We start from the raw sequence: 12,560 nt of genomic DNA on the forward strand, positions 1-12,560 counted from the left end.
TGGAATCTTCTTTTATGTTTTGAGACCCCTAGAATGACAATAGCAGGGACCTCAAACATCATCTTAGCCAAACACCTTTATTTTATAGATGACAAAACCATGGCCCCAGGAAGTTGGAATTTTTCCAAGGTCATGGTGAGTTGGTGACAGTTAAAGAGGTTTGCTTGGCTTCTTAACCATGAAATGGACGTGATTTCATCACTGTCTACCTCAAAGTGTTTTTATGAGGATTAGTGAGATAAAATTTGCAAAAAACAGCATATAAGATGAAAGTGTTAACACCAAGGCTTTTAAGTCAAGGCAAAGCAGTGCTCTTTGAAACTGAACTAGAAACAGAGAACTTTAGGAATATTCCTTGTCACAAGACTTTCTTTCCATTAGATTATAAATACCTTGCTGGCAGAGATTTTAGAGGTTGGCACAACTTTTAATATTTCATATGTAGGAAAAGGAGATTGCACAGCTAGTTTTTAGCAGAGTCCAAACTCAGAATTCCCAGAATTCATCCCAGTGCCTTTGTTCCACACTGCATACCACAGCACTTTGTGCATAGTAAGAGCTCGTATGTTTGCATTCTGGTGGGCAGGCACAAGAGCAATTACAGCACAATGAGATTGATACCACCACGGAGAAACATGTACACTAAAGGGAAAGCAGAGTCCAAGACTATCCCTTATCCCCAGGATGACAGTTCTTTATTGGGTTCTGTGATTTGCCCAAGCAGGGTGCAGAAAAACTTCTTTCGACTCCTTGTCTAAAATCGCTAAGCATTTCCTGTCTATTCATATCTGAGGTTAATAAGCACACTTCTTCCCGATTACTCCCTCGTCCAAGCTGTTCTTGTCACTTTGAGGGTGTCATAATGCTCAGAGGAAGTACATGGATTAGGATCCTTTCTACTATCCTAGGTTTATATGTTATTGGTCACCGCAGCTAGGGAGTTGTCAGGCCAGAAGAAGGGCGGGGAAGTGCATCTGCAGCAGTAGAGACCCAGGAGTGAGTTTTGCTTGTGCTTAGACCTGCATTCAGTACCTAACCTCTAGTCCCCAGCTGTGTAGGGAAGATAGCAGTCTGACACGTTGGTCCTCAGCTTGACTTGCATCAAACAGCATCCTGTTTCTCATTAAGGCTTTATGGGTGAAATGTGTATTACTTTGGAAACATTTGAAATATCTTAAACAAAATGACCTTTTTCTTTTCTTTATTTTTTTAATTCAACAGAAAATGCCCTAAAAACAACAGAGGACGGCGACAGAAGCAAAACCTAGGTCATTTTACTTCAGATACATCATCCAGAATGGTTTAAACTGATGACTTTTATATGTACACTGACCATGTGATGTACATTTATTATGTCTTTTTTTAAAGAATGGAAATATTTATTTCAGAGGCCTTATTTTTGGACATTTTTAGTGTAGTACTGTTGGCTCGTATTTAGAATATTCAGCTACAACAGTTTTGGACTGTTTCGTAGTCTTTGTTTTATGTTTTTAAATACAGAAATTGATTTCACAAATTTATACCACATGGTAATTCTAAGACTTGTTCTTTACCCATGGAATGTAATATTTTTGCAAAGATGGACCACTTCACAAATGGTTACAAAGTCATACCCACTTCTTCCACAGTGACCACAACAAATGACCAAGCATGAACTAAAGGTAAAGATGTTTACAGATTACTTTTCTTACAAAAAAAGATAAAAAATCTAGAAGACACTGTGTTTAAATAGACATTTAAATGTTTTTTGAGATTTAGTAACTGATTTTTTAGACCCTGCCTATCGCATGAACTGTAGAGCTGTGTGTTAGATGTAAAATATTTATAAGCTGTATGGATTGGAATTTGATTATTCCTCTCTTTGAAAAAATAATTCTGATAATTCGGAAAGATATCTGGTAGCCAAGATGGAACAGATCACTGAAAAGTAGGTTTAGGTATCGTGAAAATGGTCTGTTTAACAAACAGATTGGAATAAAGCCTTCTCTATTAGTTAAACTACTTTAATACACATTCATTTTTAAAAAAATATTTGTTTTAACATAAATAAATTGTATCAGTGTTTGTGAATAAAATGCAAAAATGATTGTTAATGATGGGTGCTCTTAAAGTGAGCTTAAAAATTATCTAAGACCTCTATCCAAATTTGTCCTGTAGTAATAGTTATATTAATAGATTGTTGGTGTTTAAAGATCTGAAGTGTGAGTAGAATGTATCCAGCTGTTTAACATGTAGTTTAGATAATCAGAAGTATGCATGTAGAATTTAAGAATATGTTAAAAATTAAATATTAATTTTAATATTTGGTTTGGAAAAGCATGTTATAATATAATGTTTTCACTATATGGCCTCTGTTTTGGTGTGTTTATTTTACTACACTCTTTGATATTGATAAATCGGTACATTTAATGTGTGAAGTAAGTACAAAAAGATTTCAGTTCAGAATTCCCCTTTGCTTTTTCAAATACTGCTTCAAATTATTTAAAGGCAAAAGCTTCCCCCAATATTTAGTGTTTGCTTTTTTTGATCATTTGGTTTCTAGGCTTAATATTAGTAACATGGTGGCTTCAGGGAACTTTTTTTTTTAAAGCTTTCCTCTTCTCTCCACACAGTCTTATTTGAGTCCATTAGTCAGTCACCAAGCATGTTTGGAACAGTACCCAGTGCTCTGCAAGGATTCATATTGCAGACCAGTCACGTGTGGGTATTTGTAGTTATAAATACTTGACCAGTCTCCAGGGGTGGGGTTTCCAACCCTTTATACAACCCTGTTGCCTGTTATCAAGCTAACTTTTTGCTCTTAGTGCCAGAATTGATTGTGGTGGGACATCTTTCACTGAGAAATAAGTAAAATGGAACATAATGGGTCTGCTTCAAATGCTGATAAAACCCATCAGAATCGCCTGTCAAGTGTTATAGAAGATGAAGACCAAGACGCTGCTCTTACCATTGTGACTGTGCTGGACAAAGTAGCCACCATCGTGGACAGTGTGCAGGCAAGCCAGAAGAGACTAGAGGAGAGACACAGGGAAATGGAAAATGCCATAAAATCTGTCCAGATTGACCTGTTGAAGCTTTCACAGTCACACAGCAATACAGGCTACGTCATTAACAAGTTGTTTGAGAAAACTCGAAAAGTCAGTGCTCACATTAAAGATGTGAAGGCCCGGGTGGAGAGGCAGCAAACTCACGTGAGAAAAGTTGAATCCAAGCAAGAGGAAATAATGAAGAAAAACAAATTCCGTGTGGTAATATTCCAGGTAAGATTGCCACTTGTGTTTTGCTTGATTACTGAAAAATCTTAACATCCTTGAATTGCCAACCAGTCCTATCAGAAGTTTCCAGCATCTCGTCATTACTATTGTATTTATTCACGGAGTGGCATTCTGTATCAGCAAGAATCTCAGGATAAAGCCATTACTGTGTTGACTAATGTACTATCCTATCAGTATTTTGAGCCTCTCAACCATTTTGTGTAATATGAACTGTGGATCAGAGCTGAGGCTATTTCTTGCCTTTGAAACTTAATATTGGTAAGACTCCTCCAGCATATTAGCCATATCAGCATGATGCCCTTTCATACATTGAGAGTGTTAGTTCTAGAAGAGATCTAAGAAGCCTGTAGTTTAAAACACCTAAAAAGAGAAATGGAGGATAGTAATCCCACAATGTGGTTTTCCCCCTTCTATGGAGACCCTGGAAAGTTCTAAACAGTAAAATGTAAACTTTTCAGAATGTTGTTTCTCTGTTGGAATTTTTACATGTGAGAATATGTAAAATAATTACAATAAGCAAAACTATTACTTAACAATCAGGCAGTTGTTTTTATGTTTCTTATAATATAGTTTTGTTACAGTTTTACAAGCATAGGAGTCAATTATATAAGTAATTGCTTATAAATGCTTATAGTCTTTTGACTTAGCCTATTTAATATAGTAGTTTTTGTGTGGCATTGTGTATTGTGCTAAGTTCTTATATTACTCTGCACTTGGCACTCATATTTTTTGAAATAGGAACACATCCATGGCAAGATGCATAATATTTATAATATGTTTTATAACTCTTACAAATCAAAAGGAAAAAGTTGAACTCTCATCCTGTGGTAGGAAAACTGAGAGTCATTATCAGACTGTTCACAAAAGATAAATGAGAAGAATTCCATTTTCACCCATTTAAATATTTTCAGTTATTAAAACATATACCCAGAGTTTAAGGGTACTTTCATATTCTGCTGGTTAGGAGTATTAACTGGTACAACATTTCTGGAGGGAAGTTTTTGTAGTATGTTATTAAGAACCTTCACAAACCTTCGGGCACCAAAATTTTACATCAAAGAATTTTTCTAAGCATAAAATCAGGAATGTGTGTAGGGATGTTCACCAGTGTATATATAACATACAGTGTTATCGCAGTGTATTTTAAAAATAGATGGCTATCCCTATGCATAGGAAAAAACCCTAGAAGAGCAAAACCAAAATGAAATAAGAACACAGTTGGATTATGTTTGTAGGCAGATATTTGTAAGACACTAAGGATGTGGGCCACAACTCTCCACAGCATTCTTTACACATTAGGCAGTTCTCCATAGCACTCTATTGACTGATACAGTTACACTGGCATGAAAGAGTAGTATTTTGGGTCTGTTTTTAAGAACGTGTTTTATTTAAGAAGAGACCAGTCCCAGTGTTAGTGCATGTAATAGGGATCTAGATTTGGTACTAGAGAATGTAGGATCCATTCTTCAGTTCACCTTCCAAGGGCATCAGCAGGAAGGGGTTGTGTTGCACCCTTCACTTGCATGGGGCATGCCCGGCAACATTCTTGGCATCTAGCATTTCTCCTGAGAACCTTTATGGAGAGTGGGCCATGTACCAATCAAGATCTACAAAAGCTAGAGGAAAGAAGTTTCTGAAAAGTTCTAATTGAACTTTTGTCAGTTGGTCTGTTGACCTAATTTGTTTATTATAGTTAAGATTATTTTCTTTATTCACCTATTTATTACCTGACGCTTGCTATTTTTTTCTCTTTGAACTCCTATAGTTACTTGAACAAGTCAAAGATTAGTATGTAAAAAACAACTGAGAGGCACTAATTTAAGTCAGATCTTAGTCCTGGTAAGATATAATGCTGTGAAGGTTCTATGAAATTAAGTTGCTCAGGGTCAGCAATGGTTTGTCAGTAAGCAGTTGCTCTTTTATGATGGCAGAGCTTCTAGAGAAAAGATAAAGGCAATTAAGAATGGATTTGATGATTCTTTAGCTGTTAGAACACTATATAGTATTCACATGGTTATTCTTAGTTAAAATTAGTTTCTACACTTCATTCTCATAGTTAATATGTGTAAGTGGTTATTTTGAGATCACCTGTCCTTCTAAAATGAACTTAAAGCTGGAGTAATTCAGCTGTAGTATACTTTCATTTCCATTTGGGTTTTTCCTCAAAAAGTTTTCCCTAGTTACATCTTTTGGTGGCAATCTTTTTTTTTTAATGTTTTATTTATTTATTTTTGAGAGAGAGTGTGAGTGGGGGAGGGGGCAGAGAGGCGCGGACAGAGGAGCCGAAGTGGGCTGCGTGCTGACAGCAGCAAGCCTGATGCGGGGCTCGAGCTCACGGACTGCAAGATAATGACCTGAGCTGAAGTTGGACGCTCAACCGACTGAGCCACCCAAGCGCCCCTTGGTGGCAATCTTTATTGGCATTTTATTTCCCACAGTTGTGTATGGCTGAGCTTTCACCTAATCCTGGACATTTGCATTTAAAAAACTATCTGCTAGTTTTCATTAATTATCATTTCTCCTTAACATACGTCCACTTTGATGACCTTCTCATGAAAGCCGGCAGTCTTACCATCTCTTTTAACAATTTTGCTTACAAACCACATGTCTACAGTTACCAAATGAGATATTTGGTTATTCCCTAGTGACAAATCCCAGACTTCTGTGTATTCGGAAGTCCCCTGGCTATGTTACTTTGATAGGGCCCACTTTACTCTTATCATAGTACTCGTTTTGTTACAAAAATCATCGTTTTATCTGGTCTTTTACATAAAAAGGGATAATAATTATTTGGAAATCAACCGTAACCCAGCCTATAATCTTTAATTATTATTACAGCGTATTCATCATTAACTCATGGTATCTCTGACTCATAGGAATTGCAACAAATAGATCCGTGTAACAAGTACTTTCTCTTACTCTACCTCTGTTTTGTTTTTTAAGCCTGATTTTGTATAATTTGTGCATTGAAGAGAAGGGTGTGTGATTCCTGAGTTAAGCTATATCTGATTCCTTCACAGCAAGACTGTGAGGGTTTTTCCCCCTACTAAGCAGTAATTATTCTTTGGCTCCTTCCTATTCTAATTATACCTTCTCAGGCCATACCAACCCACTTGGTGTTGCTGAAGCTACTCCCTGTAGCAGGTGTCAGGAAAGGAGAGGAATAATTTTGCCGCTTTCACTGATTCATCTGAGAGCTATGACACGCCCACCTGCCTTTTCTTCTTTTTTTCAAAGCTGCTAGATAGACTCTCCAATCCTGTAGCCAAAGAATTTAATTTTAGGCAAGTGTCCAAAGAAATCAGGTTCCAAGGACCTTCTTGACTATCAGGCTGATAGGTTTTTGGAATAAACCTGTTTCTTACATATTTATTTATTTTATTGAACAGATTAAAAAATGTTTTTATGTTTATTTATTTTTGAGAGAGAGAGAGAGAGAGAGAGACAGTGTGAGTGGGGGAGAGGTAGAGAGAGAGAGGGAGACACAGAATGCAAAGCAGGCCCCAGGTTCTGAGCTGTTAGCACAGAGCCCAACATGGGGCTCGGACCCACGAACCTCAAGATCATGACTTGAGCCGAAGTCAGATGCTCAACCAACTGAGCCACCCAGGTGGCCCTTATTGAACAGATTTAATTTAGATCTCAAGTAGGAGCACAGTTTCTTTTAGAAATTGTAACTCATGAGGGGTGCCTATGTGACTCAATTGGTTAAGTGTCTAACTTTGGCTCAGGTCATGATCTAGTGGTTTCTAGAACCCCGTGTCAGGCTCTGTACTGACAGCTCCAGAGCCTGAGGCCTGCTTTGGATTCTGTGTTTCTCTTTTTCTCTACCCTTCCCCCATTCGTGCTCTCTCTGTGCCCCTCATCTCTTTGTACTCTCTCTCTCTCTCAAAAAATAGTAAACATTAAGAAAATGATATATGCAAAGGCATTATACTGGAAATTCAAAATAGAAATTTTAACTCATGGATTCCCTTAAGAGTCTCATGATCCTTAAAGTCTTGCCTGTTTAGTTTTGGAAATAATCCCTAAATAGTAAGTTGGGATTCTTTAGCAGCTGTGTTTCTGGGCTGGTTCTCAAGGGTCCCCAGTGTCTGCTTTGTTCCCAAACCCAATCTTCATCCTTATCCTTTGACACATATGACATAGTTGGTCCCTCCCTCTCATCTTGAAACTTGTTTTCCCTTGGCTTCTGAGGGTGCTACTCTCTTGGATTTCTTCGTGCCTCAATAGCTGATACTTCTCCTTTTTTGGTTCTTTCTCATCTTTTCCTTCTACAGTTTCGAAATCTATCTTAGAAATCCAAAATCCAAAAATTTCTAAAAATTAAAATTTTCTCATAACATACTGGGTAGCTTGCTACCTAGGGTTGACCTGAACCCATTTGGTGGCAAAACCTGACCTGAAATAGCACAAGGATGTTTACATACTCTTTTTTCTTTCCTTTTTTTTTTTATTTTTAAAAAAAAAATTTTTTTTTTTCAACGTTTATTTATTTTTGGGACAGAGAAAGACAGAGCATGAACGGGGGAGGGGCAGAGAGAGAGGGAGACACAGAATCGGAAACAGGCTCCAGGCTCTGAGCCATCAGCCCAGAGCCTGACGCGGGGCTCGAACTCACAGACCGCGAGATCGTGACCTGGCTGAAGTCGGACGCTTAACCGACTGCGCCACCCAGGCGCCCCATCTTTCCTTTTTTTTTTAAAGGCAACTGCCACCTTCTTCTTCTCCTTCCTCCTCTTCTTCTTCTTCTTCTTCTTCTTCTTCCTCCTCCTCCTCCTCCTCCTCCTCCTCCTCCTCCTCCTCCTCTTCGGATGTTTATTTATTTTTGAGAGAGAGAGAAACAGAGTATGAGCAGGGGAGGGGCAGAGACAGAGGGAAACACAGAATCCAAAGCAGGCTCCAGGCTCTGAGCTGTCAGCACAGAGCCCGACGTGGGGCTTGAATCCATGAACCATGAGATCATGACCTGAGCCGAAGTCGGATGCTTAACTGACAGAGCCACCCAAGTGCCCCCTACTCTTTCTTTTCCTTTTTTTTTATGTTTATTTATTTATTTATTTAGAGAGTGTGTGCATGAGTGGGGGAGGGGCAGAGAGAGGGAGAAGGAATCCCAAGCAGGTGCCACACTGTCAGCACAGAGCCTGATGCAGGGTTCTATCCCCAAAACTGTGAGATCATGACCTGAGCTGAAATCAAGAGTTGGATGCTTAATTGACTGAACCACCCAGGGTGCCCCTGTTTATACTCTTTATTGTACCTTATAGTGAACATTCATTCATATTCATGTCACAAAATTGTTTCTTCACAAGATCTGACTGGAGAGGTAATGTAAAAGTTATTTTCCTCAAATCTGAAATGTTCTGAATTCTGAAATGTACCTTGGCCCCAAGGAGTTAGAATAACATTAAGTGTTGTCCCATTCAGTCAGTCTCTTAATAGTCTCCTCCATCTGGTCTCATGATTTTTAATTCTTGACATTAATGACTCCAGAATTTATATCTATCTCCAGTCCAGACCTGTTTCCTGAATTCCAAGTTTGTATACTCAGCTGCCTACTTGACATCTCAGATCTCATCTTTCCCTTCCAGTTTCTTCCACCTGCTTTCTTCCCCATGTCAGTTAATGGGAAATCTAACCTTGTGCTTGAAAATCATCCTTGACACTAACACTCCACATCCAAATCTAGCAGTAAGTCCTGTCAGCATCTACCTTCCCAGTAGATCTGGAATCAGACTGCTTCTTACCACCGCCTCTGCCAACACCCTCATTCATCTCTCACCTGACTTACCTCAGTGGTCTCCAACTGGTCTTCTTGCTTCTTATCTCGCCCCCTAGAGCCTGTTTTCAGTAGAGCAATACTCTTACCGCATGGGTCAAATCATGTTGCTGTTCTCAAAACTTTTTAAAAGGCTTCCTATCAGACTCAGAATAAGAGCCATGGTCCTTATTATTAGATATAGAACCCCTACATAAGCTGGCCCTCTCGCTACCTCTCTTACCCTCTTTCCTCTTTTTGCCCCTTGATCTCTCTGCTCCTGCCATGCTGCCTTCTTGCTGTTTTGGTTTTCCTCTCAGATATATGCATTACCTTCAGGTCTAGGCTAGGATGTCATCTTATCAGTGAAGCCTTTCCAAGCATCCTCCTCAGTCACTGTATATCTCCCTTCCCTACCTTATTTTTCACTTTAGCATTTACCACCATCCAACAGACTACATATTTAACTTGTTTATTTCTCTCTCTACAAGAATATAAGCTCTTTTACTCTGCTTTCTCCACAGGAGTTTCTCAGTTCCTAGAACATTGACTGGTGCATGGTAGGTGCTTAGAAACTATTTGTTGAATGAAGGTCTGTGCCCTTTTTGATTGAATAGTTATTTATTGAGTATAACTACTATGCACAAGGCTCTCTGATACTGGGCATAAAACATAAATAAGACACATCTCTGCTTTCATCGAACCTATTATTTAGTGAAGGCCTCAGTATATAAATGAGCAGAGTTCCAATTCATTCAAACAGTGGTATTAGTGGTATTATAAGTAGAGGTATGCACATGTCATTCTGGTATAAATTGGGGAAAGAATTAGCTTCTTGAGGAAAGTTGGGGACTTTTTAATTGATTCTTGAAGATTTTGTTGACAGAGCTGAAAAGAGGTGAAAGGGATTAAAGTGAGCAAAAAAAAAAAAAAAGAATAATGAAAAAGAAAGATACACACAGGCATGAAGGGATGAAAACACTGTTTGAGGAGTAGAGAGTGGTTGTGTGTTGCTGGGCTGGAAAGTAGGTTTAGCTCAAACTGAAGAGCCTTCTGATCATACTAAAGAACTAAACTCTCTCCTTTGAGTATTTATGAGTTCCCAAAAGTTTTAAAGTAGAGAAAGGATGTGATAAGAGCTATGCTTTAGAAATATTTCCTGGGAAATACTTAGGTGATGCTTTGGAGGTAGACATATTATTGTACAAGCTCAGGTCTGAGGTGACAGGGGCCTGAATTAGGACATTGGTAGTGGTAAGGAGGAGGGGACAGGAGTTACTAAGCAGTGTTCTTGAGAGTGCTTGGTGACCTGTTGGACATGGGATGACAAGGAGGGGAAATATTGGGGTTGAAAATTCTCAGATTTCTATTTGGGTGGCACCTGGATGGGTGCTGGTGCTGAGAAACCCAGGAAAAGAAGATGTGGAGAGGATGCTGGGTCGACCTTAATTTTTGGACATGTTAAGTTTGAGGTGTGTCCCTGTTACATCCAGGTGAAGTCTATCATTTAGAATTGCATCTTCATCTTAGGAGAAGAGGAGAGGTGAAGATAAAATATTTGTGAGTTTGCTTACAATTGGATCTGAATACAGAAGAGTGGATCAGTTTGCTCTGATTGAACTTGGGAGATAAAACAGGACACAGAGAGAGAAACCCTGAGAAATATTAATAGTTAAGGAGCAGGCAGAAGGTGAACAACCCATGGAGGAGATTGAAAAGGCATGGCCAGAAGGTAAAAGAGCTGATGTCTAACATGCTTTCTTTTTCTCTCCTTCAGGAGGAGGTTCGGTGCCCGACATCCCTGTCTATTGTTAAAGACAGAAACCTAACTGAGAATCAAGAGGCTGAAGACGATGTCTTTGACCCTCCAATAGATCTGTCTTCGGATGAAGAGTATTATGTTGAAGAAAGCAGATCTGCCAGACTTAGAAAGTCAGGCAAGGAGCGCATTGATAATATCAAAAAGGCATTTTCCAAAGAAAACATGCAGAAGACACGGCAGAATTTTGACAAGAAAGTGAACAGAATTAGAACTAGAATAGTGACCCCGGAGAGGAGAGAAAGGCTAAGGCAGTCGGGAGAAAGGTTAAGGCAGTCGGGAGAGAGGCTGAAACAGTCAGGGGAAAGGTTTAAGAAATCCATTTCTAACGCAGCTCCCTCAAAGGAAGCTTTTAAGATGCGTAGCCTTCGGAAAGCTAAAGACCAAACTGTGGCTGAAGATGCAGAAGAGGTCAGGGAGATGGGTGTGGACATCATTGCCAGGAGCGAGTCTCTGGGCCCCATCACTGAGCTCTACACTGATGAGCTCAGTGAAACAGACCATGAGGAGGCCAGGGCTGTATATCCTCCCACAGAAGGAGGGGAAATCTCAACCCCCGAGGCTTTAAAAGTTACTTTTAAACCCCAGGTGAAAGTGGAAGATGATGAATCTCTTTTGTTAGATTTAAAGCAGTAATCATGAAGAAGAACTAAGTATATTATAGGTATAAAAGTCTTTAATCACAAGGTTCTAGTTTAATAGCATAGTCACTTACATTGATAGTATAGTCATTTAAATTTATAAAATAGTGAAGTCATTTACATTTATTTATGGGAAAACATGAGTGATATAGCTGGATTCATTTCTGATGTTTAAAATCTTAAAAAGTAACATGAGTATTGTATACATTTCCTTATAACTTCCTTGGGAATTCTTTTTTTCTCCCCTGGGCTAACAACTTTCCCTTTTATGTCATTCTCATGGCAGCTGTGGATTTTTAAGTTCCTTTCTATTGCCCAACAGAAAAGTAGTCTCCTAGTGAGGGCCAATTAGGTATTTGGTGTCTAAAACAAATGAAGGTAAATTTCTGGCCATCATTTGCAAGTAAACTCTCAGTTTTGGCCTAGATTGATGTTGTGGCCAAGCTCCAAGGGGAATAACCCATGTGTGGATTATATCATCCATATGTTCAAATAGAGTCATTAGTAAATTAGTAGTCATACCTCTTTTTGATGTTTTTGCATAAAAAATGAAGTTCTGGACTTGAGCATTTGGTTCTGGCATTTTAGCTTTGCTTACAGCAAGTTATTTGGCAAGTCATTAGTAAAATGGAGAGAGTTTGTCTATCCTATCTCAGAGGACTGTTGTGTGAAGATCAGAGGAAATGTGACACATTCTGGGGGAACAGGGAGCACATCCATAGAAAACAAACCCTACTGGTTCCTTAGGAATAGAATTGAAATAATTACACCTTATGAAAAAGACTTGAGCTCTAAGCATTGAGGACCTAGGTTGGACGGAAGCTAAAGTTGGTCTTCAGAAGCCTTTTCACAGAATCAGGAATGAAAAATAAATGTTTGAGTGACATCTTTTCGTCAAAGACTAAAATCAGATCTTGGGTTTCAGTAGGGTCTTAAAATGTTTCCTGGAAACTCCTTTTTTTAATGTTTATTTACTTTTGAGAGGGAGAGACACAGAGCATGAGTGGGGGAGGGGCGGAGAGAGAGGGAGACACAGAATCTGAAGTAGGCTCCAGGCTCTGAGCTGT

The 12,560-nt window shown here is 38.9% G+C and overlaps 2 protein-coding genes across 2 annotated transcripts in view; both read left to right on the plus strand.

Moving 5' to 3' along the window:
• TMEFF1 (transmembrane protein with EGF like and two follistatin like domains 1) overlaps positions 1-1,306 on the plus strand; it is a 79,751-nt gene extending 78,445 nt beyond the window's left edge. Inside the window, exon 10 of the mRNA XM_047067033.1 lies at positions 1,222-1,306. Within this exon, the coding sequence (XP_046922989.1) occupies positions 1,222-1,306 (85 nt within the window). The remainder of the gene's footprint in view (positions 1-1,221) is intronic.
• Positions 1,307-2,852: 1,546 nt separating this feature from the next.
• CAVIN4 (caveolae associated protein 4) lies at positions 2,853-11,488 on the plus strand. The gene is made up of 2 exons (XM_047100298.1): positions 2,853-3,260; positions 10,811-11,488. The coding sequence occupies exons 1-2, from the start codon at positions 2,853-2,855 to the stop codon at positions 11,486-11,488; spliced, it is 1,086 nt and encodes a 361-aa protein (XP_046956254.1).
• The last annotated feature ends 1,072 nt before the right edge of the window (positions 11,489-12,560 follow it).

The sequence above is a fragment of the Lynx rufus genome, unplaced genomic scaffold (assembly GCF_022079265.1).
Source record: "Lynx rufus isolate CCGP_SWC_20201006 ecotype Redwood Valley unplaced genomic scaffold, mLynRuf1.p SCAF_10, whole genome shotgun sequence".
In the NCBI taxonomy this organism is placed as follows: domain Eukaryota; kingdom Metazoa; phylum Chordata; class Mammalia; order Carnivora; family Felidae; genus Lynx; species Lynx rufus.

Excerpts from the sequence above, each read along its gene's own strand:
- CAVIN4 (XM_047100298.1), top strand. The coding sequence starts at position 2,853 with ATGGAACATAATGGGTCTGCTTCAAATGCTGATAAAACCCATCAGAAT. Across the intron at positions 3,261-10,810 it reads TCCGTGTGGTAATATTCCAG|GAGGAGGTTCGGTGCCCGAC; the intron begins GTAAGATTGCCA and ends TCTCTCCTTCAG.